Source organism: Thamnophis sirtalis, unplaced genomic scaffold (genome assembly GCF_051295495.1).
Source record: "Thamnophis sirtalis isolate CommonGarterSnake01/CBP01778 unplaced genomic scaffold, rThaSir2_p1.2 scaffold_2, whole genome shotgun sequence".
In the NCBI taxonomy this organism is placed as follows: domain Eukaryota; kingdom Metazoa; phylum Chordata; class Lepidosauria; order Squamata; family Natricidae; genus Thamnophis; species Thamnophis sirtalis.
Genome location: NW_028261382.1, coordinates 51814377 through 51841580, shown reverse-complemented (window position 1 = coordinate 51841580; position 27204 = coordinate 51814377). Strand labels below are relative to the sequence as shown.

Genomic DNA, 27204 nt, shown 5'->3' with positions numbered 1-27204 from the left:
TCAGATAATAGCTAAACATTTTGAAGAAGATGTTGGATAAACCATTTGTCTGAATTGGTGTAGGGTTTCCTGTCTAGGCAGGGGGTTGGACTAGAAGACCTCCAAAGTCCCTTCCAACTGTGTTATTCTGTTCTATTCTATCGTATTCCTTATTCTATTCCCTATTCTATTCTAAACATGAGCCGAGTTTGCGCAGTGGTTAGAGCGCAGTACTGCAGGCCACTTCAGCTGACTGCTATCTGCAGTTCGGCGGTTCTAATCTCACCGGCTCAAGGTTGACTCAGCCTTCCGTCCTTCCGAGGTGGATGAAATGAGGACCCGGATTGTTGTTGGGGGCGATATGCTGACTCTGTAAACCGCTTAGAGAGGGCTGAAAGCCCTATGAAGCGGTATATAAGTCTAACTGCTATTGCTATTGCTATCTATCTATCTATCTATCTATCTATCTATCTATCTATCTATCTATTGGATTGTTGGGGGCGATATGCTGACTCTGTAAACCGCTTAGAGAGGGCTGAAAGCCCTATGAAGCGGTATATAAGTCTAACTGCTACTGCTATTGCAATCTATCATCTATCTATCTCTATCTCTCTGTCTGTCTGTCTGTCTGTCCTATCTATCTATCTATCTATCTATCTATCTATCTATCTATCTATCTATCGGATTGTTGGGGGCGATATGCTGACTCTGTAAACCGCTTAGAGAGGGCTGAAAGCCCTATGAAGCAGTATATAAGTCTAACTGCTACTGCTATTGCAATCTATCATCTATCTATCTCTATCTCTCTGTCTGTCTGTCTGTCTGTCTATCTATCTATCTATCTATCTATCGGATTGTTGGGGGCGATATGCTGACTCTGTAAACCGCTTAGAGAGGGCTGAAAGCCCTATGAAGCGGTATATAAGTCTAACTGCTATTGCTATAAACATCTGGCTGTGGCTGAAAGAAGAGGGCTTTAATTTACTTGAGATATTTACAAATATTTTTTTTTATTAAAAGTTTTAAAGAGTTTTACAATTATATACCTTCCCTCCCTCTCCCCCCGACCCCACATCCCCTCCCACCCCCATAACCTCCCAGAGCAAATACAGGGGTATAAACATTTAGCAACCATATACTAAAATAAACTAACTAACTTTAGCATCCTACCTCCCTCTTGTACTTTAACTCCCCTTTTTGTAAAGCTAACTTTAAACAAGTTGTATCATTCCTTGCTCATTCATTCATAAGCTATCTGGAGTTTCTTAGTCCGATATTTATTTTGAATGTTATCAATCCATCTTCTCCATTCCAACTTATATTTCTCATCTGAATGATCCTTGAGATATTTTGGCCATCTCTGCTAAGTTTGTTACTTTTAACGTCCATTCTTGACTAGTAGGCAATTCTTCCTTCTTCCAGTACTGCGCCACCAACAGTCTTGCCGCCGTTGTTATGTTCAGAATCAAATTAGTCTCTATAGATATTTACAAATCTTTAGTCCGGTTCAGTCTGTCTTGTGTTTATACCTCAGCCCGATTGAATGGGACGGGATTGATTCCCAGTGGATCCAGTTCCAGGTTCTCTGGATACATAGAAGGATCCTGAAATCCTGCGTTCTCCTTGTAGCCATCCTTCCTGGCCTGTGGCTTTCTTTGCATTTCCTTCTGTAATCCTTGGGCCGTCTTCTCTCCGTTGGCCAATGTTTTTCTTTCCTGTTATAGAATTATGCAAGTAGCCCTCGGCTTACAACCGCCACTAAGCGAGACATTTCTTCAATGAGCTTTGCCCCCTTCTGCAACCATCCTTGCCACAATCGTTAGGTGAATCCCCTGCGGTCAGTGGTGGGATTGAAATAATTTAACCACCTGTTCTCTGCCCCAATGATTTTCTTCCAACAACCAGTTCACCAAACCACGCAGAAAGTTAAAACAACCAGTTCTCCTGAAATGACGCGAACTGGCTGAATCCCACCACTGCCTGCGGTTGTTCAGGTCGCAACAAGGTTTGTTAAGGGAACCTGGCTTCCTCACTGATGTAAGGCTACAAAAAGTGGTGATTGCATGACACACACACACCCAGACACTTCACATCGGTTCACCGACAAAAGGGAGAACGACAAAACCGCGCCCGACTAAACCGCGGTGACAAAACCGTGTGTTCTAAAGCGCTCCGACGAATGAGCGCTGAATCGCGCCGACAACAGTGCGGCGACAGAAGCGCGCTGTAAAACTAACCCTAAACCTAACCCCTAACCCTAAACGTAACGCTAAACCTAACCCTAAATGTAATGCTAACCCTAACTCTAACCCTAACCCTAAACCTAACCGTAAACCTAAACCTAACCCTAAACCTAACCCTTACCTTAAGTTAAATCGGCTTTCTGTCAACGCGCTGTTGTAAAGCGCCCTTCTGTCTCCGCGCTGTTGTCGCCGCGTTGATGACGTCACGGTTTTGGCGACGCGGTTTAGTCGGGCGCGGTTTTGTCGTTCGCCCTTTTGTCGGGTCACGCTTCACATCATCAGAAATACGAGTCCGTTGCCAAGCATCTGAATTTCGGTCACATAACCATGGGGATGCTTGCAGTGGTTGTGTGAAAAAAGATCACAGTGACCCTTTTGTTTAGTGCCCTGGTAACTTCAAACAGTCACTAAACAAACTCTTTTTAAGTTGATAACTACCCATATTTAAATAATTCTTGTTCTGGCTCCTGAGTTAAATTCAGTGGTTCTTCTCTTTCTTTTTTTCCCTTTCCCTTCCTCCTCCTCCTCCTCCTCTCTTTCCTGCCTCTCTTCTCTTCTTCTCCAGCTAAAGGCATTCCGTCTGTTGGTCTCTCCTTTCCTTCTTGTTTATAACCCGGTCCAAAAATATGTTCCTAATTGGAAAACATTTCACCAGCTCTTCCTAATTAACCCGTTAAAACGATACAGTGCCTGTACCCCCCCTTCCGCGCTGATAGGTCTTGATTTAGCTTTCAAGGCTTTCCAAGTTGGTGTGTTGTTGTGGTTGTGGCTTTTAAAGATACCTTGTGTTGACGTTAGATCTTTTTTGGGGGGTTTCCCTCCTTCTCAAGTCTTCTCATTTGTCCTCCCCCCCCCCCAAGTTCTCCTAGTGGGAGGCAGGCATTCATTACGAAGCAGCACCTGAGCCTCTCAGATGGTGTGGCACAAACACGCACCGCGCTGGCATTTCTCTACAACCCAGGTAATCTGGGGAGCGAGTCCGCAATTCCCCGGAGAAGAACTCGCTCCATTCTTTTGAGTCTCCGAAGAGCAGCTTAAATTTCCCTCCTGCGAGGATTGAATAAAGCGGCGTAAATGAACCCCCCCCGTGTTGTTCAATTTTCTCTCCTCCTGGCCGGCTGCCCGTTTTGTCTCTTTAACAAAGCATCTGGATGGATTTGCAGCTGTTGCCGCTGCACCGTAGGCCCTAGTCTCGGTTTTCCGGCAGGTGACAGGTGTCAAACAATGGGATTTTTGCTTACCTGTAGTTTTCTTAGCCACAGGTAAAGGTAGGCCCGGGATGAAAAGCGGACGCTGGGCTGGGATGCTCGGCTGAGGGGAAAAAAACGTGTAACCGATGCAAAGAGCCCGTTCTTAAGAATCCCCTTGCCTGATTTTTCTCCCTGCTGTTATTAATTGTGTACACGTTTTACTCGACACAGATAGTCCCGTTTGTTTCGTGGCCATTAAAAGTTACAACGGCACTGAAGAACGTGGCTTACGGGCCGTTTTTTCACAGGTTACTGTCAGAAGGCGATTCTCTAGCCTGGGATTTAGAATTTAGAATTTATTTGTTATTTATAGGCCGCCCTTTTCTCTGAGGGGACTCAGGGCGGCTTACAGTTCATGGGAAGGGGGGTGCAAGATAAAACATAAGACAGTGTGTAAATAAAAAATAAAACAATAAAACACAACTTTCATTCAGCATTCGGGTGGGGCGGATTAGAATCTATCCCCAGGCCTGACGGGATAGCCAGTTCTTAAGGGCTGTGCGGAAGGCCTGGACGGTGGTGAGGGTGCGAATCTCCACGGGGAGATCGTTCCAAAGGGTCGGAGCAGCCACAGAGAAGGCTCTCCTCCGCGTAGTCGCCAGTCGGCACTGACTGGCGGATGGAACTCGGAGGAGGCCTAATCTGTGCGATCTAATCGGTCGAAGGGAGGTAATCGGCAGGAGGCGGTCTCTCAAGTACGGATCCCCGCTGACCGGTGCAAAATCCATCAGGGATGTGATGCAGAAGGTGGCTCTCAACTTTTAAATCGCCATCTTCTCAGTGAGGAAGAGGGAAAAAAAAAGCTTTGGGAAAAGAGATGGGTTTGATTTAGGTTCGTAAGGTGAATGAAAAACGAGATCGGAAAGAAATCCGAATCCTGAATTGCGAGATCAGGGGGTTAAAAAGTGGGAAAGTTGAAGGCCATTCCTGGTGAAGGTTGGTCCTATGTTGCCTTTGGGCCTCTGGTCTGCGCAAGTCTTTCTTTTTCTACAAAGAGCTAAATTTCCTCACTAGATTCTGTGTGCTCAGCTCTCGAAATTTAATTTAATTTATTAGATTTATAGGCCGCCCAATCCCGGAGGACTCTGGGCGGCTTACATAGAACAAGAAAGAAAAACGAACAAAATAAAAATAAAGATTAAAATTCTCCAACATGCATACATCCAAATTGGGGCTGGACCCTACATAATAAGGTCAACAGCCCCAGGCCTGCCGGAACAGCCAGGTTTTGACAGCTTTTCCGAAGGCCATGAGGGTGGGTGAGGTCTGGACTTCGGGGGGTAACGATTCCACAGGGTCGGAGCGGCCACAGAGAAGGCCCTCCTCCGTGGGCCCGCCAGCCGACACTGTCCGGCTGACGGCGTCCTAATGAGGCCCATCCTGTGGGATCTTATCGGCCGTTGGGAGGTATGCGGCAGTAGGCGGTCTCGCAGATACGCTGGTCCTGAGCCATGTAGGGCTTTAAAGGTAATGACCAACACCTTGAATTGCGTCCGGAGACCAATTGGCAGCCAGTGCAGCTCGCGGAGGATAGGTGTAGTATGGGTGTATCTCGGTACACCCAATATCGCTCGCGCGGCCGCATTCTGGACTAGCTGTAGTCTCCGAACGCTTTTCAGTGGTAGCCCCATGTAGAGCGCGTTGCAATAATCCAGCCTTGAGGTGACAAGGAAAGGGGATTGGAAAGGGAGAAAGGGAATCTTATTGGTCTCACATTCACTTTTTCTTGGCAAATTGCAGCCCAGAATGGAAATCCCTGAACTTAACAAATGGGTGTCTTCAAACTAAACTGAACTTGCGTTTTTCTTTTCTTGTACAATGTTTGGGATTGCGTTGATTTGTCCGTGGCACGACAAAACCGCGGTCCACTAAAGCGCGCCCGATTAAAGCGCGTACCTGACATCATCAGCAGCGTGACAAATATGACCGCAGAGAAAAAAGGGCGCTTTAAAAAGCGCTTTTAAAGCAAGCCGATTCACGAAAAGGTAAGGGTTAGGGTTAGGGTTAGGGTTAGGTTAAGGGTTAGGGTTAGGGTTAGGGTTATGTTAAGCGTTAGGGTTAGGGTTAGGTTAAGGGTTAGGGTTAGGGTTAGGGTTATGTTAAGCGTTAGGGTTAGGGTTAGGTTAAGGGTTAGCGTTAGGTTTAGGGTTAGGTTTAGGGTTAGGTTTAGGGTTAGATTTAGGGTTAGGTTTGGGGGGGTTAGGGTAAGGTTTTCGTGTTAATTTTAACTTTACCGCTCACAGCATGATGTTTTCGTCGCGCTGTGATGACGTCAGGTATGCGCTTTCGTCGCGGTTTTGTGGTGGAACCGATTTGTCCCCTTGATTGCGCTTTGCACTCAAGCAATGGCTTGGGACGTCCAAACTTTGCAAAAGTAGGGTTGGGTTAGGAGTAGTTGGTGGTTTCCCCTTCTGTTGTTTTTTTTTGTGCTCTCCTGTCTTCTAAAAATACTTCGTGATAATTACACTTCAGCGCAGCTTTCCCAGCGAGAAGCCGTGCGCTACCTCCCAAGGTCTCCAAATAGCAACAGCCAAGCGATGCGCCTGGGCGCATTGCTGTAGAATAAAGATGGGGAGAATATGTGAGTCTTCTCCTCTAGAGATCTTACTTTTGTCTTCTCCTCTGGAGACCTTCCGACAAGGTCAATGCCAGAAGGAGATTCTTTGGAGGTCTTCTTCTCTTATCTTCTCCTTTGGAGACTTTTCCTGCAAGGTTGACATTAGAAGAGATGCTCTGGAAGCCTCCTCCTCCTTTGGAGGCCTTACTACAAGGTTGGCGCCGCAGGAGATTCTTAACACCAGGAGGGAGACCCTCCTCCGTTGGCCGCAAACCCTTCATCTCCCATAGCTTCAGGCTGCCGAAGAAACACTGCAGAATATAAATTCCAGTCTTTGCAGGCAGCGCCATCTGGTGGTCACGGCTGCACCCAAGTCGCCTTGATTCAACCCAGATTGGAGAATTCCCACAACTCCAGGATTCAATATCTTTTTTTTTTTTACTACCGGTTCTGCGGGCGTGGCAGGGGGAAGATTAAGATTTAGTTTATTTGTATGCCGCCCTTCTCCGGGAGGGACTCAGGGCGGTGAACAACTCAAAAGGGGAAAAGGGGATACAAACACAATACACGTAATTAAAATACACAAGAGTCATACAGCCATACAAGTCGAGAGGGGAGGGGAACTCATCAACCCCAGGCCTGCCGGCACAGCCAGGTTTTGACGGCTTTCCGGAAGGCCTGGAGAGAGGAGAGGTGAGGGTCCGAATCTCCGTGGGGAGTTCATTCCAAAGGGCCGGAGCTGCTACAGAGAAGGCCCTCCCCCGGGTGGTAGCCAGGTGGCATTGGCTGGTAGACGGAACCCGGAGGAGGCCGACCCTGTGCGATCTAACGGGTCTGTGGGAGGTAATTGGCAGCAGGCGGTCTCTCGAGGATACTGCAAATAGCAATAGCAGATTTTTATATACCGCTTCATAGGCCTTTCAGGCCTCTCTAAGCGGTTTACAGAGAGTCAGCATATTGCCCCCAACAATCTGGGTCCTCATTTTACCCACCTCGGAAGGATGGAAGGCTGAGTCAACCCTGAGCCGGTGAGATTTGAACCGCTGACCTGCTGATCTAGCAGTCAGCTGAAGTGGCCTGCAGTACTGCACTCTACCCACTGCGCCACCACGGCTCCTGCAAAATCCCCATTCCCTCCCCACTCTCAGAATTCCCGCTACCGGTTCTCCAGAACCTGTCAGAACTGGCTGAATGCCGCCTCTGAGCTGAACAATTGGATTGTTCTCGGCGCAGGGGGAGAGAGACCCTTAGTATCCCACATCTCATGGCCAAACACCCTTTTTGTTTACACAGTCGCATAAGGATACATTCAACAACTCAGCCAATTTGAGTGCCTTTCAGAGCAAAGCGGGCCGGTTCCACCACAAAACCGCGGAGGACAAAATCGCGGTCGGCGAAAGCGTGCATTTGACGTCATCACAGCGCGACGAAAACATCACGCTATGATCGAAAAATGTAAAAATAAAGCGAAAACCTTACCCTAACCCCCCAAACCTATCCCTAAACCTAACCCTAAATCTAACCCTTAACCTAACGCTAAACCTAACGCTAACCCTTAACCTAACGCTAAACGTAACCCTAACGCTCTAAACCTAAACCTAACCCTAAACCTAAACCTAAACCTAACCCTTACCTTTATGTGAATCGGCTTGCTTTAATTTTATTTTTATTTCAATTTTTAATTTTTTTCGTCGCGCTGTGATGATGTCAAATGCGCGCTTTCGTCGATCGCGCTTTTGTGGACCGCGGTTTTGACGGGTCACGAAGCGGGCCAAGGTGTGCCTTCGTTGGGAGTCAATTATTTATGTATTTAGAGTGATATGAAGACCACTATGGGACTTTTGGGGATGGGTAAGCTTCAAAGACCCTCTCTCTTCGTTAACTATTCCCTGATCTGGTTTAAGGTGGGCTTTTCTTCCTTCTTCCCTCCCTCCCAGTGTCATCAATCTTCGGGGGAAGACATGGAGATCTCGGACGACGAGATGAGCGAATCGCCCAGCGGGGAATGTGCCAAGAACATTGTGGTGAACACCTCCATTGGCGGCAGCTCCGTGATGACCTCTTCCATCCCGATGCCTCCGCCCGGCTTCCCTCCCCTACCCCCTCCTCCGCCCCCCCAGTCGGTCTTCCCGATGCCTCCTCCTCTTCCTCCCCCGCCTCCGCCCACCCACCCCGCTGTCACCGTCCCCCCTCCGCCCCTCCCGACCCCTCCGGGGGTCCCTCCCCCTCACATCCTGCCCCCTCTCCCTCCTTTCCATCCGGGGATGTTTCCTCTGATGCAGATGGACATGATCAGCGTCCTGGGCAACCAGTGGGGGGGCCTGTCCATGTCTTTCCAGATGCAAACCCAGATGCTCAGCCGCCTGATGCAAGGGCAGAACACCTACCAGTACCCCCCCTTCGTGAGTAACCGGATGCAGTTTGTGAACCTCCCTCCCTACCGGCATTTCTCCATGGGGGCAGCTATGAACCGGGGGCAGCAGTGGCCCCCTTTGCCCAGGTTCGACCCCTCCGTCCCCCCTCCGGGTTACGAGCCCAAGAAGGAAGATCCGCACAAGGCCACGGTGGACGGCGTCCTCTTGGTGATCGTGAAGGAGCTCAAAGCAATAATGAAAAGGGATTTGAACAAGAAGATGGTGGAAGTGGTGGCGTTCCGGGCGTTTGACGATTGGTGGGACAAAAAAGAACGTCTCGCTAAGGTACGAAGCTTCTCCCACCGTCCTGTGGGTGAAATTAATTAGCCTTGATTTTTTTTTAGAGCAGGGTGTCTCCAAACGTGTCCACTTTTGAAGACTTGTGGACTTCAGCTCCCAGAATTCCTCTTGCTGGCTGGGGAATCCTGGGAGTTGAAGTCCGTAAGTCTTAAAGCTGCCACGTTTGTGGAGAGCCGTGTTCTAGACCAGCATTTCTCAACCTGTGACGTTACGACGTATGGACTTAAGACGTAGTGGCTGACTGGGGAATCCTGGGAGTTGAAGTCCGTAGGTCTTAAAGCTGCCACGTTTGTGGAGAGCCGTGTTCTAGACCAGCATTTCTTAACCTGTGACGTTACGACGTATGGACTTAAGATGTAGTGGCTGACTGGGGAATCCTGGGAGTTGAAGTCCGTAAGTCTTAAAGCTGCCACGTTTGTGGAGAGCCGTGTTCTAGACCAGCATTTCTCAACCTGTGACGTTACGACGTACGGACTTAAGACATAGTGGCTGACTGGGGAATTCTGGGAGTTGAAGTCCATACTTCTTGAAAGTGGTCAAGGTTGATCTTGAAAGTGGTCAAGGTTGAAAAACAGTGGCCTAGATTGTCTACCTCCTTGTCTCGATTCGGGGCACGATTCGACATGTTATGTATTTGAATAACCATAAAACATCAGCCTGTTTTCAGACATGAATGCAATCTTGAACCCATGATTGAATAGCGTTGGGTTCGGATAAGATTTCTGCTGCGGGTGATCAAAACTAACATTCCAGATCCTGGCAACGTACAGCTTTAAACTGGGATCTGGGGAACAAAAACTCACCCTGTTTTCAGTCCATTAATGTAAGATCAGATCAAGTTTGAAGATCCAGCGGTTAATTTGGGAATGTTTGAAGCGCTCTTAGCTTGATGTGCAGATTATGCTGCCCGGAGTTTATTCCTGATGAATTTCTCCCGTGAAATGTAATCAAGAAACCTCTGGAGACATCTTCATGGAGACAGATCCGCTGACCTCATCTGGGCGGTCATATACGAGATATACGAGAGCATAGAAAAGGAGTAGAATAGAGAAGGCTCCTTTGACGCCCCCAATGTGAGATCTCGCCTGTCTTTTTTAGGCATCTTTGACCCCGGTTAAATCTGGGGACCATAAAGACGAGGAGAAACCGAAACCAAAGGACCGCATCACCTCCTGCCTTCTGGAGAACTGGAATAAAGGAGAAGGGTTGGGCTACGAAGGGATCGGCTTGGGCATCGGGCTGCGAGGGGCCATCCGGTTACCATCCTTTAAGGTAGGAGCATCCTTGGCGTCGCGGGGATGGGAAGTTGCCGTTTGCTTTGATTCCCAGCGCGGGATTTCATGCCCTGAATTTTTGACCACCTGTTAGAGGATAGGGCCTGTTCAAGGAACGACGGATTGCTTAAGCTCTTATTGACAGCTGTCAGCTGTGTTGGGACCAACCTTGGTCTCTTCTCTCTATTTAGAGAGAACGCCCTCGATTCAGAAGAGCAGGTATTTGGGAGATTATAATGGCTGGAGATTCCATCTCCTGGAATCGGACGATAATTTTGGTAAATTATTAGCAGTCCCATAGCAGACTTTAAGAATGGCGCGATGAGGATTGAAGGTGTTGGTCACAGCCCACCTTACCTGTCATTGCTCCGAGTGGTCGATAAATGAATTTTTTGTAAGTCGAGAACTTACCTGTGTCGGAAATTCATTTCCACCCTCTTCTGCAGCCAGCCTCTTATTTTAAACTTTTGGGGGTCTTCTGCCTTCACCTTGGCAAAAGGCAAGACAACTAGCAAAATCTGCCCCTTCCCTAAAGAGATTGAATTTTTGAGCCGAGGTGGCGCAGTGGTTAGAGTGCAGTACTGCAGGCCACTTCAGCTGACTGCTAGCTGCAGTTCGGCGGTTCAAATCCCACCGGCTCAGGGTTGGCTCAGCCTTCCATCCTTCCGAGGTGGGTGAAATGAGGACCCGGATTGTTGTTGGGGGGCGATATATGCTGACTCTGTAAACCGCTTAGAGAGGGCTGAAAGCCCTATGAAGCAGTATATAAGTCGAACTGCTATTGCTATTCTTCAGGTGAAGAGAAAGGAGCCACCCGAAGCTGCCTCAGCTGGAGACCAGAAGCGCATCCGGCCATCGACCTCTGTAGATGATGAAGATGAAGGTTGTTAGGATTTCCTCCCCTATCAGCCCTTTAGAACTAGGATTAACCTGCCCTCAGAGTAGAACCAGTAGGACTGAAGTTTGGCATGGCTGGCTTAATCCCCATTGCTCTAATAAAGCGTGACCAAATCATGGGTACAGAGAGCACCTTGATGATATCTTGAATATCGGGGACATTAAGCTTGTACCGTGGTTAAAAGTGCTGGCCTAGAAACCAGGAAGCCATGAGTTCAAGTCCCGCCTTAGGCATGGAAAAACTGGCCAGGTGACTTTAGGGCAATCTCTCTCTCTCTCTCTCCGCCCAACCCACCTCAACGGTTGTTGTTGTTGAGAAAATAGGAGGAGGAAGGAGTATTCTGTGCCTTCCTTCTAAGGCAGTGGTTCCCAAACTTGGCAACTTTAAGACTTGTGGACTTCAACTCCCAGAATTCTCCAGCCAGCTCTGCAGAGCTGGCTGGAGAATTCTGGGAGTTGAAGTCCACAAGTCTTAAAAGTTGCCAAGTTTGGGAACCACTGTTCTAAGGGCTGAATGGCCAATAAATATCAACAAGTCCAATACGTAAATTTCCCTAGGCCCATGAGGGCGAATCTATGGCACGCGGGCCACAGCCCAGCTTTACCCACCGGCCAGATGATTTTCGGGTCTCTGCTGTGCATGCATGAGATGGGTGGAGGGGTTGCGCGCTCATGTACAGCCGACAGGGGAGACTGTAACGCCACGCCCCCCCCCTTGCCCCATTTTTGGTTTCTGGAGGCTTCAGGGAGGCCCAAAATGGGGCGCACGGTGTGTGTGTGTGTGTGTTGTCGCACGCATGCAGAGGGGGAGCAGGGGGGTGGAGGTGGGGAAGCACTGGAGGGGGGGTCATGCATGCATCCGTAGGAGGAGGAGGCGCATTGCATTGTTGGTGTGGGGCGCGTGCGTTTCTGCTGCGATTGGCGCGCATGTGATTTGGGTGCATGAAGACACAAAAGGCTCACCATCACTGCCCTCGATCGTAGGCAGGGGGTGGGCATTTTCACAGACCCTCAGTCCAACCGAGCATTTTTGACTTAGTAAATTGCGTGAAACGGCACACCGTGTCCCCCCCGTGTAACAACTGGCAATGTCGCCCTGCACCATATACGTGACCCGTCAAAAGCGCGTTCCACAAAAGCGCGGTCGACGAAATCGCGTATGTGACGTCATCACAACGCGACGAAAAAGATCGAAAAATTGAAATAAAAATTAAATTACAGCAAGCCCATTCATATAAAGGTAAGGGTTAGGTTAAGGGTTAGGGTTAGGGTTAGAGCGTTAGCGTTACGTTTAGCGTTAGGTTAAGGGTTAGCGTTAGGTTTTTCGTTACGTTAAGGGTTAGGTTTAGGGTTAGATTTAGGGTTAGGTTTGGGGCTAGGTTTGGGGCTAGGTTTGGGGGGGTTAGGGGAAGGTTTTAGCTTTATTTTTACATTTTTCGATCTTTTTCGTCGCGCTGTGATGACGTCACATACGCGCTTTCCTCGACCGCGATTTTGTCGTCCGCGGTTTTGTGGTAGAACCCACCATATATACCCACTGCGTGCCTGGCAATGCCACATCTCTAGGCTTTTATTTTATGCTCAAGGTGCCTTGGTCCAATCTGCTTATCTGTTGTGTCTTTTTTTTCCAACATTTTGATGTTGTTTTCTTGCAAAAGTTGTTTCTGACTCTCTCCCCCCCTCCCCTCAACCCCCCCCCCCCCCCGTTTCATACTTAGAATCCGAACGAGACCGAGACTTGCCCGACGCAGCCTTGGAACTCTCCAGGAAAGATCCGGAAGCTGTGGGCCTCCGAAGAAGGCCTGCGAGGCCGTTGGAGCTGGACAGCGAAGGAGAGGAGGAAGACTCGGGCAAGGAAGAGGAAGAGGAGGAGGAGGAATCCTCTTCGGAAAAAGAGGCAGAACGGGAGGAAGAGGAAGGGGTGATGAAATCCATGTCTGATAAGGTATGTATATATACGTATCCTGAGTTGTCTTCACCTGACAGTCAGAACAATTAACCAGTGGAACTACTTGCCTCCAGAAGTTGTGAATCCTCCAACACTGGAAGCTTTTAAGAAGATGTAGAGTAGCCATTTGTCTGAAGTGGTGTAGGGTTTCCTGCCTAAGCAGGGGGTTGGACTAGAAGACCTCCAAGGTCCCCTCCAACTCTCTATTCTTTTCTTTTCGTTATTCTATTCCTTATTCTCTTTTTTTCTATTCTATCATATTCCTTATTCTATTCCCCTATTTTATTCTATATTCCTTTTCTCTTCTTTTCTTTTCTATTCTATTCCCTATTCTATTCCTTATTCTGTTCTGTGTTATCCTATTCCTTATTCTCTTCTCTTCTTTTCTTTTCTATTCTACTCTATCATTTTCCTTATTCTAATCCCCTATTTTATTCTATTCTATTCCTTATTCTCTTATTTTCTTTTCTTTTCTATTCTATTCCTTATTCTAGTCCCTATTCTATTCCTTATTCTGTTCTGTTCTATTTTATCCCATTCCTTATTCTCTTCTCTTCTTTTCTATTCTATTCTATCATATTCCTTATTTTATTCCCCTATTATATTCTATTCCTTATTCTATTCTATTCCTTATTCTATTCCTTTTCTCTTCTTTTCTTTTCTATTCTATTCCTTATTCTAGTCCATATTCTATTCCTTATTCTGTTCTATTCTATTTTATCCTATTCCTTATTCTATTCTATTCTATTCTATTCTATTCTATCATATTCCTTATTCTATTCCCCTATTTTATTCTATTTTATCCTATTCCTTATTCTCTTCTTTTCTTTTCTATTCTATTCCTTATTCTAGTCCCTACTTTATTCCTTATTCTGTTCTATTCTATTTTATCCTATTCCTTATTCTATTCTCTTCTGTTCAATTCCTTATTCTATTCTATTCCTTATTCTCTTCTTTTCTTTTCTGTTCTATTCCTTATTCTAGTCCCTATTCTATTCTTATTCTTATTCTTATTCTATCTTAGTCCTGCAGGAATCAAGAGACCCTTAGAACCCCAAACCTCACCTTGTAGGCCCTTCATGGAATGTTTTGCCCACAGGAGTAGATTACTAACCCAGCAAATGACCAAAGTCCATCCCAGAGTCCTCCGTTACATCCAGGAAAAAGACCGTAAGGATCCAAGCGGGTTACAGCCACTGGAAGCAGCATCTCCTTACTTCGAGGTGTTTCTAGTGAAGTTGGCAGGATTTAAGGATCTCTTTATTTATATCCTCCCTCAACCTTGTGCCTTGGAGACTATATCCTTGCTCCTCAGACTACCCCTTGGCCGGTCTGTCGCTGGCTCTTATGTTTTTATCTAGGTTAGTTCTTCCCAACCCAATGCCTGGGAGATACATCTCGGACCCACTCCCATGATTTTAGGCCTAGCTGTTAATGAGGTCATAGAGCAATAGCAATAGCAATAGTTAGACTTATATACTGCTTCATAGGGCTTTCAGCCCTCTCTAAGCGGTTTACAGAGTCAGCATATTGCCCCCAACAACAATCCGGGTCCTCATTTTACCCACCTCGGAAGGATGGAAGGCTGAGTCAACCTTGAGCCTAGTGGGATTTGAACAGCCGAACTGCAGAACTAGCAGACAGCTGAAGTAGCCTGCAGTGCTGCATTTAACCACTGCGCCACCTCGGCTCTAGAGGGGCTGAGGCTTGTTATCCTAATGCCAGCTCTTAGTCCCAGTTTTTCCCCTTGCCCTGGACTGTTCTGTCCCCCCTTCTCGGCTCGTTAACAAACGGCAGGCAGACAAACTTAAAAGGAACTCTATCAGTTCTCGGCTCAGACTGGCTGCGAGCCCAAAAATAACACAAATAAAGTCTCTGACGAGATAACAGAATACCAAACCAAAACTCTTACAAAGCAATGCACTTCTCCAAGTGTATCTTACATAAACCACGACCGATGATCAATCAGTGTTGAACGAACCAAGGAACGTTGACTCCTGCAACCAGGGCATGGCACCATCCGTCCTTTTATCCCCAGAACACGCCACTCGCTAGCCCCCAGCTGCAGGGTTAATCTTTGCATCCCGAAAAGACTCACGGAAGACATCTGCTGAGTCACAACACGGACCAAACGCATTTGCTGAACTTTCCAAATTCCTTCTTTCTAAGGAAGAGGAGGAAGAGGATGATGTCAACGAAGAAGAGGAGGAGGAGGAGGAGGAGGAGGAAGAGACCGAAGCACAGATCAGTGAAAAGGAAGAGGATCAAGATTCTGAAGAAGGTACGTTGCCTTATCAGCAGCTGAAAATGAAAATTTTTGATTTTAACACACTGGGAAGGGAGGGGGGAATTATCAAAAGCTGATGACACTGTCAGATCCTCTCCATTAGATAATTAGGAAAGAAGACCACGAGACTCCATGAGTAGAAATCAAGTGTACTTTTACTAATTATAAATGATTAAAGGCATAGCGAAGCGAAGTCTGATTATTTAGGCGCGAAAGCGATTGATATATAGAACAACCCATTCCCCACCCCTTGGCATCACAGCTACAGTCCAATCATAATTCTCCCAAGTGTCAGGTGTGAGATAACTTCAAAAGGCATCACGAAGATGGAATGTCGGTGCCGTTAGTCCTGGCGGGAATCTCCCACGCATGCGTAGTCCGACAGGCAGCTGAGCTCCAGAACCTTCCTCCAGCACAATGAGTAACCCCTCCCAAATACCAGGCCCTCCCTCTTTGCAACAGCAAAGCAGAGGCTGACAGACATCCTTAATGGAGGCGTAACAGCCAAAGGAGGGAGTTTAATGCAGATAAGGGGACACCGTTGCTGAATTTCCGTTGCTAAGCAAGACGGCTGTTAAAGGAGTTGTGCCCAATTTTACAATCTCTCTTTTTTTTTTGCCACGGTGATCATCGCTCACTGCAGTTGTTAAGTGAATCGTGCAGCCATTAAGCGAATCCAGCTTTCCCCCATTGAGTTGGCTCATCAGAAGCCAGCTGGCAAGCCGCCAGTGATATCACCTGGCCCCAGAAGGCTTCCCCTGTCGTAAATGCATAGAATTCAGATTTTGACCACGTAGCCGTGGGGATGTCTCCATGCGTGTAGGTGTGACTTTTTTTGCAAGTCACATTTTTTGGTACCCTTGTCACAGTAAATGAATGGCTGTAAGTCAAGGATTGCCTATTGAGGGGCAAATAGCGTGGCTTTTGTTATTTGTTAACTAACATAGTTAGTTTGCATTTTAATCTGGTTTATATTCATTCTTTTAAAGTGATGTTTTGAGATTTATTAGCCTTTAACATTCCTAAACTGATAAAAAGAAGCTGGAGACTAGTTCCTGATAAGAAAAGTTGGTTAGTACACATTGTGGTCTGGCTTATCTCTTGTGAACCTAAACAACCTTTCTCCTTAACGATTTATTCCCCTTCAGACCTCATTTTAATAAACGGCGCATGCTATTATCCCGTCCAATCAACTGTCCTCTTTCAGATTTCTTTGTTAGGTTAACTATAAAAGGGGGATGTAAGCTAAAGATCAGGGATTCCTCTTTTTTTCTTTTTTCCGATAATGTGTTTTTATTTTCCATTTTCATTTCGTACAGTCACATATATACTGTGCATAACCGGGGCCATATAACATTAAACAATAAACACAGCCATTCTTGTCAACAATACCCCCCCAAATACAAACCCAATATACCACTTCGACCCTCCATCCACCCTTTCTTTCGTCCCCCTCCAACTTTCCATCTTCCTCCTCATATTCCCCTCTGCCCTACTTCCCCTCCCCCTCTACCACTCCCCTCTCTCAGTACACTCCCTCCCTTCCTTCTCCCCCTCCTCCAATCCCCTCTCCCATCCCTCTCTACCCCTCTTTCTTCTATCCCTCTACTCCTCCCTTCGGTGTATTTCTACTATCTATTAATATATTCAGCTTGTCCTATTTTTACAGTGAAATTAAAGAGCAACAATATACAAGTGCAATCGCGTTACTATAAAATCTAACACATACTATATATCCCCCTTCCCCCCCTCCCCCCTAACACCGCAAAGGATCTCTCTTTGAATGAGGAATCTCTTTTTGTCCGCGTATTCTGATAAATTGCAATAAAATGATCTTCCAATGAGGCCAAAACGTTTGTCTCATTGGGAAAAAATGCACACTGAGGCACGACCCTGAAAAAGCCATTTTTGCCCATCACTATATTCCTTATAAAGCCATCGGGTTCTCAAATGAAACGAGCATTTCCTTGTTCGTAGGGCTTCAGGTAAGGAATTGTGGTTATGAGCTCAGATAACTTTAGGTTTATTCATAGTTATCTTTAATAATTTAAAGTTTACTTTAGTAACATCGGAGCGGTTTCTTCTTTAGTGAGGTTATGCGACGAAGTAGTAAAATTAGGTGGGGAAACAACAGAAAGATTGTTTGTTCTCGTGGCACACCAAAACCGCGGTAGACTACAGCGCGCCCGACGAAAGCGCGTACGTGACGTCATCAGCAGCGCACAAAAAAAATAAAATAAAATAAATTAAAATAAAATTAAAGCAAGCCGATTCACATAAAGGTAAGAGTTAGGTTTAGGGTTAGGTTTAGGGTTAGGTTAAGGGTTAGGGTTAGGGTTAGGTTAAGCGTTAGGCTTAGGTTTAGGGTTAGGTTAAGGGGTTAGCATTAGGTTTAGCGTTAGGTTAAGGTTTTAGGGTTAGCTTTAGGGTTTGGTTTAGGGTTAGCTTTAGGGTTAGGTTTAGGGTTAGGTTTAGGGTTAGGTTAAGGGTTAGGTTAAGGGTTAGGCTTAGGGTTAGCTTTAGGGTTAGGTTAAGGGTTAGGTTAAGGGTTAGGCTTAGGGTTAGGTTTAGGGTTAGGTTTGGGGGGGGTTAGGTTTAGATTTACGCATTAATTTTAAGTTTACCGCTCACAGCGTGCTGTTTTCGTCGCGCTGTGATGACGTCACATACGCGCTTTCGTCGAGCGCGCTTTAGTCTACCGCGGTTTTGTGGTGGAACTGTTTGTTCTGAACACACACGCCCCAAAATCGAAATGAACCACGAATGTTTTGCCTTCCAGCAGAAGAGCTAGGAAGCCCTGCTTCTTCCAGAGCAGAACTTGAGTCGTCCGATGAAAGCGAGGAATCCTCAGACTTCGGGACAAGTTCTGATTCTGATGACGAAGATGAAGAAGAGGAGGAGGAGGAGGAGGAAGAGGTGGAGGAGGAGGAGAAGAAGAAGAGCAGGAGGAGGGTGAAAATTACGAGGAACAGATGGAGGAGGAGGAGGGGCCCTCTTTATCGCACGAGAGGGAGACCTTGCCCGCTGAACTGGGCCTCGAGTCCCTCGCTCCCGGACCTGAAGATGAGGACGAGAAAGAGACCATCTTGGAACTCTTTCCGGTGGAGGAGGATTACATCCCCCTGGGCCTGGCAGAGCCTTCGGCTCCAGAAGGAGAAGAGATGAAAGGAGATCTCAGCGGGCCAGCTGAAGAGCAGGACCAGGAGATTCCCAAGGCGTCCGTGGCTGCCGATGTCCTGGTGGTGATGAGAGACCTCAGGAGGAGAAGCTCCGGCTGTCTCCACCCAGAGGTGGGATTCAAATAATTTTAACAATTCTCTCCCCTGATGACCAGCTAGGTGGGCGTGATCTCGGTGGTCATGTGACCGTGTGGGCGTGGTGAACTCAACATCACTCAAGTCAATGGGCATTTTGCCTTAGTGTTACAATGTAACAAGGGTTAACCGGAGAGGCAGTTTCTGGAGGCAGGGCAATAAAGATGAGGCTAGAAACAACACCAGAATGTTTCCTTCCTGCCTTCCTTACAGGATTAGCCCTGTAAAGTGGGGAAAAAAACAAAAGGAGATTTCTTCCAACAACCGGTTCTCCCAACTGCTTAGAAAGTTACCAACCGGTTCTCCCGGGTCGGTGCGAACCGGCTGAATCCCATCACTGAACTCACCCTCAGCAAGGCTGAGTTCACCGATCACGCTAAACCATCGTGTGGCTCAGTGGTGGGTTTCAAATTTTTTCGAACCTACTCTGTGGGTGTGGCCTCCTTTGTGGGAGTGGCTTGCCAGCCATGTGACCTGGTAGGAGTGGCTTGCCGGCCATGTGTTTTCTCTCTCTTTCTCTCTCTCTCTCTCTCTCTTTCCTTTTGTCTCTGTCCTTTTTTTTCTTTCATCTCTCACTTTTTCTTTTTTTCTTTCTTTCTTTCTTCCTTTCTTTCTCTCTCTCTCTCTCTCTCTCTCTTTCCTTCCTTTTGTCTCTCTGTCCTTTTTCCTTTTTTTCTTTCATCTCTCACTTTTTCTTTCTTTCTTTTTTCCTTCCTTCCTTCCTTCCTTCCTTCCTTCCTTCCTTCCTTCCTTCCTTCCTTTCTTTCTCTCTTCCTTCCTTCCTTCCTTCCTCTTTCTCTTTCTCTTTCTCTCTCTGTATGAGTCTGTGTGTGTGTGTGAGAGAGAGAGAGAGAGCGGTGCGTTTCAAAATTTGTTGGAACCTCTTCTGTAGGTGTGTGGCCTGCTTTCCGGGTCCACCGTTGGAACCTCCTCTAACCCGGTTCGGTAGATTTGACGAACCGGTTCTACCGAACTGGTGCGAACCGGTAGGAACCCACCTCTGGTGTGGCTTGAAGGTTCTCCATCAAGCCAATCTTCGGGCTATTTCTTTTGGTTGCAGCACTTCGGATATTTTTCTTTTTTAAGAAAATGACCTTAAGATAAACGCTGATTCTTAACGTCTCTAGGGGACACTCAAGGCCCAAATATTAATTAATTAATTGGGTGATGCTCAGCGACATCTTTAATTTATTTATATGTTATATCAGTGTTTCTCAACCTTGGTAACTTGAAGATGTCCGGATTTCAACTCCCAGAATTCCCCAGCCAGCGAATGCTGGCTGGGGAATTCTGGGAGTTGAAGTCCGGACATCTTCAAGTTACCAAGGTTGAGAAACACTGTGTTATATAATGTTATATAAATATAAGTTGGGGGGGGGGGGTTCCTGGGCTATTCTCCGAGCTTGGTTGTTTTCTTGCAGGCGTTTCATTACCCAAACTAGGTAACGTTAGCACACTGATGATGTTACCTAGTTCGGTAACGAAACATCTGCAAGAAAGCAGCCAAGCTCGGGGAACACCCCCCCCCCCCAGGGCCCCTCATTTCAACCCTGAGTTGTAAATATTCTCCTTTATTGGTAAATGTAAGTTACTCAAGGGACACGGTGGCTCAGTGGCTAAGATGCTGAGCTTGTTGATCAGAAAGGTCGGCAGTTCGGCGGTTCAAATCCCGAGCGCCGCGTAACAGGTGAGCCCCCGTGACTCGTCCCAGCTTCTGCCAATCTAGCAGTTTGAAAGCCGTAAAAAATGCAAGTAGAAAAATAAGGAGCCACCTTTGGTGGGAAGGGAACAGCGTTCCGTGCGCCTTCGGTGTTGAGTCATGCCGGCCACACGACCACGGAGACGTCTTCGGGACAGCGCTGGCTCTTCGGCTTTGAAACGGAGATGAGCACCGCCCCCTAGAGTCGGGAAAGACTAGCACATATGTGGCGAGGGGAAGCTTTACCTAAGTTACTCAAGGTTCTCTTCCCATTTTTTAAAATTAAGGCACACGGAATTTGCTCAGGTGGGAACACCTATTGTGTTTTACAAGGGAGGAATTTTAAGCTTAGAAGACATGTTGTCTGAGTTGTGGTAAATGCACAGGGTTTTTTCAAACATGCGATCGCTTTTGCAACAGAGCATGGTCCAACCTGCAATATATACGGTATGTACATCATATTTACATCCTATCACTTCAGGTTACCATGGAAGAGAATCTCTGTATCTCAGGGTGGAACCGTGGAGTTCTTGATGCTCTCTGAACTTGGTGGTTAGCAATAGCAATAGCAGTTAGACTTATATTCCGCTTCATGGGGCTTCAGCCCTCTCTAAGTGGTTTACAGAGTCAGCATATCGCCCCCCACAGTCTGGGTCCTCATTTCACCCACCTCGGAAGGATGGAAGGCTGAGTCAACCTTGAGCCGGTGAGATTAGAACTGCTGAACTGCAGATAGATAGATAGATAGATAGATAGATAGATAGATAGATAGATAGATAGATAGATAGATAGATAGATAGATAGATAGATAGATAGATAGATAGATATAGATGATAGATAGATAGATAGATAGATAGATAGATAGATAGATAGATAGATAGATAGATAGATAGATAGATGATAGCAATAGCAATAGCAATAGCCATAGCAGTTAGACTTATATTCCGCTTCATAGGGCTTTCAGCCCTCTCTAAGCGGTTTACAGAGTCAGCATATCGCCCCCACAATCTGGGTCCTCATTTTACCCACCTAGGAAGGATGGAAGGCTGAGTCAACCCTGAGCCGGTGAGATTTGAACCGCCGAACTGCAGATAGCAGTCAGCTGAAGTGGCCTGCAGTACTGCACTCTAACCACTGGCGCCACCTCGGCTCTGGTTGGCTTGTCTGATGATGTCACCTAGTTGGGTAATGAAATGTCTACAACCAGCAATGCCGTTCAGCGAAGAATCCATATTTTCATGTTATTTACAAAAACACTGGACCTACTCGGCTTAATTTGGGTAGATTTGCATGGACCACAATCCTGTTTCTACTTGTAAATGTGTTTTATTTTCCATTTTCATTTTCGTACAGTCACACATATACTGTACAGAACCGGGGCCATATAACATTAAACAATAAACACAGCCATTCCTCTTGTCAATAATACCCCCCAAAATAGAAACCTAATGTACCTCTTCGACCCTCCATACACCCTGTTTCTTAGGCAGATATGAAGTTCCTCTCACGCCTCTGTTTTTTTTTCTCCCCTCTTCCAGTGGAGGAGTCTGAACAGACGTCGAACTGGAGCCCGAGATGGTGGACGGTCCAAAATCAGACGGCCAGGAGGGTGAAGGCCTCCGTCCTCCGACCCCGGTGGAACTCTTTGGAGAAGTCTTGTCCAACAAGGCCTCCTTTTTTACTAAGCCCAACGACAGCACTTTAGAAATCCAAGCAAAAGGCAAATCGCCCTGCGTAGCTGAGGAGGAAGAGGAGAAGAGGAAGAGGACCAGCTTCCTCGGACTCCCGGGAGGGAAGTGGTGACTCCCTTGGAGTCCGCCGGGCTTCTTTCACCGCCATGCCGCCCTGCTCGCTTCCCCTGCCCTCTTCCGTCGCACCTCACAAAGAGGAATACTTGCTCCTTCCGGACAAGTTCCCCGATCACTTAGCCCCAAGCAAGATTAGCACTAGAGGAGGAGCTGCCCCGGACGCCGGGCCGCGACATTTTAGCCAAGTGTTCCCACAGCTTCTCCAAGTCCCACAGCACGGACACCATCCCCGCCACGCCAGGGAGCGAGGCGCCCCTCACCTCACTGGAAGCAGCCTGACGCTGAGTTCTCCTCCGGTGCCAGGCAGCCCTTTCTCGTACCCGTCCCAATCCCCTGGCATCAACAGCGGGGGCATTCCCCGCACCCCCGGGAGGGATTTCACCTTCACGCCAACCTTCCCCGAGCCTGGTTGCTACCGCCCTCCCTTGCCTTCTGTCGAGCAAGAAGCCGTCGGAGGAGGAGCCCGACGAGAAAGTCTTCAAAGAACCTCTCGGCGCTTCCTTGTTGGGTGGCGTGAACAGCGTGCCCTCCCCCATCCCCTTTGCCAGCCCCCCTGTGCCAGCTTTCCACACCCACTTGGACTTAGCGCCCGGCCAACCTCTCCCGGTTCGTCCTTGCGTGTTCATGGACGCCAAGATGGCGCTAGAGGAGTGCGTTCCGGACACGAGGGCCATCTTACCCTTCCCGGACATCCCCATGGCTTCGCCCCCTCTCCCTCCATCCAGCCCCTCTTCCGTCCTCCCCACCAAAAGGAAACCGGGCCGGCCGAAACGAGCTTCTCCTTTAGGAACCCTATTGGAGGCCTATTCGGACAAGTCCGTCGAGGCGGCCCCTCCTCTGCTTCCCATCCCGGTCGCCTTGACGGAAAGTCCCGTGAACAAAGAGCTGTTCGGTAGCCATCCCGAGGGCTTCTACGCTCTCAAAGATCCGGAAGCGGTCACCTTGGACTTCCGGAACGACGCTTTCCACGAGAAGCTGCCTCCCGACGTCCTGATGGAGAAGCTGCCCTTCAAGGAGCTGGAGAACCAGTGGAACGAGGACTTCAAAGAAGACGAGAGCTACCTGAAAGCTAAAAGGCAGCAGTGGAGGCGCCAGAAGAAGAGGCCCGACGACGTCCTGCAGATCCCTTCCCCCGACTACTCCCCCCCTCGCTTCCAATTCCGGCCCCGCTCCGAGTTCGAGGAGATGACCATCCTGTACGACATCTGGAACGGCGGGATCGACGACGAGGACATCCAGTTCCTCTGCGTCACCTACGATCACCTCTTGCAGCAGGACAACGGCACGGACTGGCTGAACGACACGCTGTGGGTGTACCACCCTCATATCCTTTGGCGGCTCCGTCTGCCAGGCGGGTCTCCAGGCCTTCCGACCACGAGGCTAATCGGGCGAGGTTAGAAACTTCCCCTGTAGAGAAGCCTCATTTGCAATCAACCCCCCCCCCCCAAGCTGGCACTCCATTTTGAACACCCGCTGTATTCCCCCCACTGTGGTTTATTCCTTTGGGGGGGGGGGAGAATTGAATGACTCCTGCCATTTTTTTTTCATATTACTTTTTTATTTTCCATTTTCATAACATACAATCACATGTATACTATTACGTAGCCAATATCATATTGTACTGATTATTAATTACATCAGTTCGTCTTGCCATCAACTCCCGGGGGAAAAAAAAGAAATAAAAAATTAAAAAAGAAATGAAAACCAATTATTGGCTCTTCTGCTCTCCATACACCCTGTTTATGCCTTATCCAAGACTTTCTTCTGACTGTCTCCTCCCCCCTCCCTACTTCCTGTCTTCCCTCCATCATTTTCTACTCTACTTCCCCTTCCTTTCTCCTTCTCCTCTTTCCACTCCTCCTTATTCTCCTCATCTTCCCCCCTCACCCTCTCTCCTGTCCCTCTCTTCCTATCTTTCTTCTCTCCTCTGCTTCCCACTCTTCTACATCCCTCCTTCATTTCCTACTCTACTTCCCCTTCCTTTCTCCTTCTCCTCTCTCCCCTTACCACTCCTCCTTATACACCTCATCTTCCCCCTTCATCCTCTCTCCTATCCCTCTCTTCCTATCTTTCTTCTCTCCTCTGCTTCCGACTCTTCTACATCCTGTCTTCCCTCCATCATTTTCTACTCTACTTCCCCTTCCTTTCTCCTTCTCCTCTTCCCATTCCTCCTTATTCTCCTCATCTTCCCCCCCTCACCCTCTCTCCTGTCCCTCTCTTCCTATCTTTCTTCTCTCCTCTGCTTCCCACTCTTCTACATCCTGTCTTCCCTCCTTCATTTCCTACTCTACTTCCCCTTCCTTTCTCCTTCTCCTCTCTCTTCATTCCACTCCTCCTTATCCTCCTCATCTTCCCCCCTTACCCTCTCCCCTATCCCTCTCTTCCTATCTTTCTTCTCTCCTCTGCTTCCCACTCTTCCTCTCATTCACTTGGTGTATTTCCGCTTCTGAGCAAACTCCATTCTATGTTGATGGTATTTATGCTTCCATATCAATATACTTAACATATCTTAGTTTTAAAGAAAAAAATAAGAGAAGACAGTATACATGTGCAATCATATTACTTTAAAATCTAACACCCCTCCTCAAGCCTAATATACTTCCCTCCCTCCCCCCCCCAGTCCCCCCAACCTTCCCAGAACCAATACACGGTATAGATCTTTAACAAAAACAGTTTAAAATATATTTGAAAAAAGAATAAGAAATTAATAACGTCTTTAAATTGAACTTAGCTCCTCCTTGCTAGGCTAACACTAAACAATTTATATCCTTCCTAATCTTAATCATAACGCTATCTGGAATTTCTTAGTCCTGCCACTTTTTCCTTAACATCCCGCTACCAACCAGCTTTTTCACCCCAAAGAAGAAGAAGCGGGACGATGGGATGCGGGAACACGTCACCGGCTGCGCCAGAAGTGAAGGCTATTACAAAATCGACAAGAAGGATAAGCTGAAATACCTCAATAACAGCCGAGCGTTTGCAGAAGACCCTCCCACCGACACGCAGGTAAGGGCGGCTTGCCCCCCCCCTCCTCGGTGGGCTCTGACCCAAAAGGGGGAGTTGGGACTCGTCAGAGCAAGCTTGCCTGGGATTTGGTTGAGAAAATGAGAAAAAAAGGGAATGCTACACCAACGCAGGTGGCCTTTGACTTACGACCACAACTGACCCCCAAATTTCTGTTGCTAAGCGAAACCCCGTTTCGCACCACAGTTGTTAAGTGAATCCCTGCGGTTATGAAGTTAGTGACAACGGTTGTTAAGGGAATCTGATGACTTTGAATGCCGCAAAAGGGGAATCACATGACCCCAGGGCATTGCGACCGTCGTAAATACGAGTCCGTCGCCAAGCAGCAGAATTCTGATCACAGAACCGTGGGGATGCTGCTGCTACGGCCGTAAGTGTGAGAAACAGTCACAAGGCGCATTTTTCAGCCCCCTCCCCCCCATAGCTTTGAATGGTCGTGAAACGGACTGTTGTAAGTTGAGGACTTCCTTAATAACTCCTGCCTGACTCGGCAACAGAGATTTTGGGCTCGGCTGTGGCTGTAAGTCCCGGACTACCTGAGTGATCAGGCTCCCTTCCTCCCCGGAGGCAAAATCCCCCCCCCTCCCTGAGGTGACCCCTTTTGTCCCCCCACCAGGGAATGAGCATCCCTGCTCAGCTCCACGTTTCCACCCGGGCTGGCTCCGAGCGGAGATCAGAACAACGCAGGCTCCTCTCTTCCTTCACCGGCAGCTGCGATAGCGACTTGCTCAAATTCAACCAGCTCAAGGTGAGTTGTGTAGCCGCTCCCTCCCCACTCCCATCCCCGGGGGGACGAAAGTTCGATGGAAGCGGGACAGGGACCCCATGGGGAAGAAGGACTAGAGGGGGCAGAGCAGGGGAGAAATCCAGCAGGTTCTGACAGGTTCTGGAGAACTGGTAGCGGGAATTTTGAATAGTTCGGAGAATCATTAGCGGGAATTTTGAATAGTTCAGAGAACCATTAATGGGAATTTTGAGTAGTTTGGAGAACTGGTAGTGGGAATTTTGAATAATTCAGAGAACCGGTAATGAAAATTTTGAGTAGTTTGGTGAACTGGTAGCGGGAATTTTGAGTAGTTGGGAGAACCATTAGCGGGAATTTTGAGTAGTTGGGAGAACCATTCGCGGGAATTTTGAATAGTTCAGAGAACCATTAATGGGAATTTTGAGTAGTTGGGAGAACCATTAGCGGGAATTTTGAATAGTTCAGAGAACCGGTAGTGAAAATTTTGAGTAGTTTGGAGAACTGGTAGCGGGAATTTTGAGTAGTTGGGAGAACCATTAACGGGAATTTTGAATAGTTCAGAGAACCATTAGTGGGAATTTTGAGTAGTTGGTAGAACCATTAGTGGGAATTTTGAATAGTTCATAGAACCGGTAGTGAAAATTTTGAGTAGTTCGGAGAACTGGTAGTGGAAATTTTGAGTAGTTGGGAGAACCATTAACGGGAATTTTGAATAGTTCAGAGAACCATTAGTGGGAATTTTGAGTAGTTCGGAGAACTGGTAGTGGGAATTTTGAGTAGTTGGGAGAATCATTAGCAGGAATTTTGAATAGTTCAGAGAACCATTAGTGGGAATTTTGAGTAGTTTGGAGAACTGGTAGTGGGAATTTTGAGTAGTTCATAGAACCGGTAGTGAAAATTTTGAGTAGTTTGGTGAACTGGTAGTGGGAATTTTGAGTAGTTGGGAATTTAGCGGGAATTTTGAATAGTTCATAGAACCAGTAGTGGGAATTTTGAGTAGTTGGGAGAACCATTAAGCGGGAATTTTGAATAATTCAGAGAACTGGTAGTGGGAATTTTGAGTAGTTCATAGAACCGGTAGTGAAAATTTTGAGTAGTTTGGAAAACTGGTAGTGGGAATTTTGAGTAGTTGGGAGAACCATTAGCGGGAATTTTGAATAGTTCAGAGAACCATTAGTGGGAATTTTGAGTAGTTTGGAGAACTGGTAGTGGGAATTTTGAGTAGTTCATAGAACCAGTAGTGAAAATTTTGAGTAGTTTGGAAAACTGGTAGTGGGAATTTTGAGTAGTTGGGAGAACCATTAGCGGGAATTTTGAATAGTTCAGAGAACCATTAGTGGGAATTTTGAGTAGTTTGGAGAACTGGTAGTGGGAATTTTGAGTAGTTCATAGAACCGGTAGTGAAAATTTTGAGTAGTTTGGAAAACTGGTAGTGGGAATTTTGAGTAGTTGGGAGAACCATTAG

At 47.3% G+C, this 27204-nt stretch overlaps 1 protein-coding gene across 1 annotated transcript in view; it reads left to right on the top strand.

The window, feature by feature from the left end:
- Positions 1 to 25893, top strand: part of SETD1B (SET domain containing 1B, histone lysine methyltransferase) — a 38722-nt gene extending 12829 nt beyond the window's left edge. The window contains 16 exon segments of the mRNA XM_087703473.1: positions 7967 to 8728; positions 9842 to 10015; positions 10813 to 10900; positions 12633 to 12859; positions 15032 to 15143; positions 17932 to 18077; positions 18080 to 18392; positions 18395 to 18439; positions 21718 to 21917; positions 21920 to 21980; positions 21983 to 22089; positions 22091 to 22228; positions 22231 to 22383; positions 22385 to 23294; positions 24810 to 24976; positions 25611 to 25893. Of these exon segments, the coding sequence (XP_087559599.1) occupies positions 7967 to 8728; positions 9842 to 10015; positions 10813 to 10900; positions 12633 to 12859; positions 15032 to 15143; positions 17932 to 18077; positions 18080 to 18392; positions 18395 to 18439; positions 21718 to 21917; positions 21920 to 21980; positions 21983 to 22089; positions 22091 to 22228; positions 22231 to 22383; positions 22385 to 23294; positions 24810 to 24976; positions 25611 to 25874 (3867 nt within the window). The 3' untranslated portion in view covers positions 25875 to 25893.
- The last annotated feature ends 1311 nt before the right edge of the window (positions 25894 to 27204 follow it).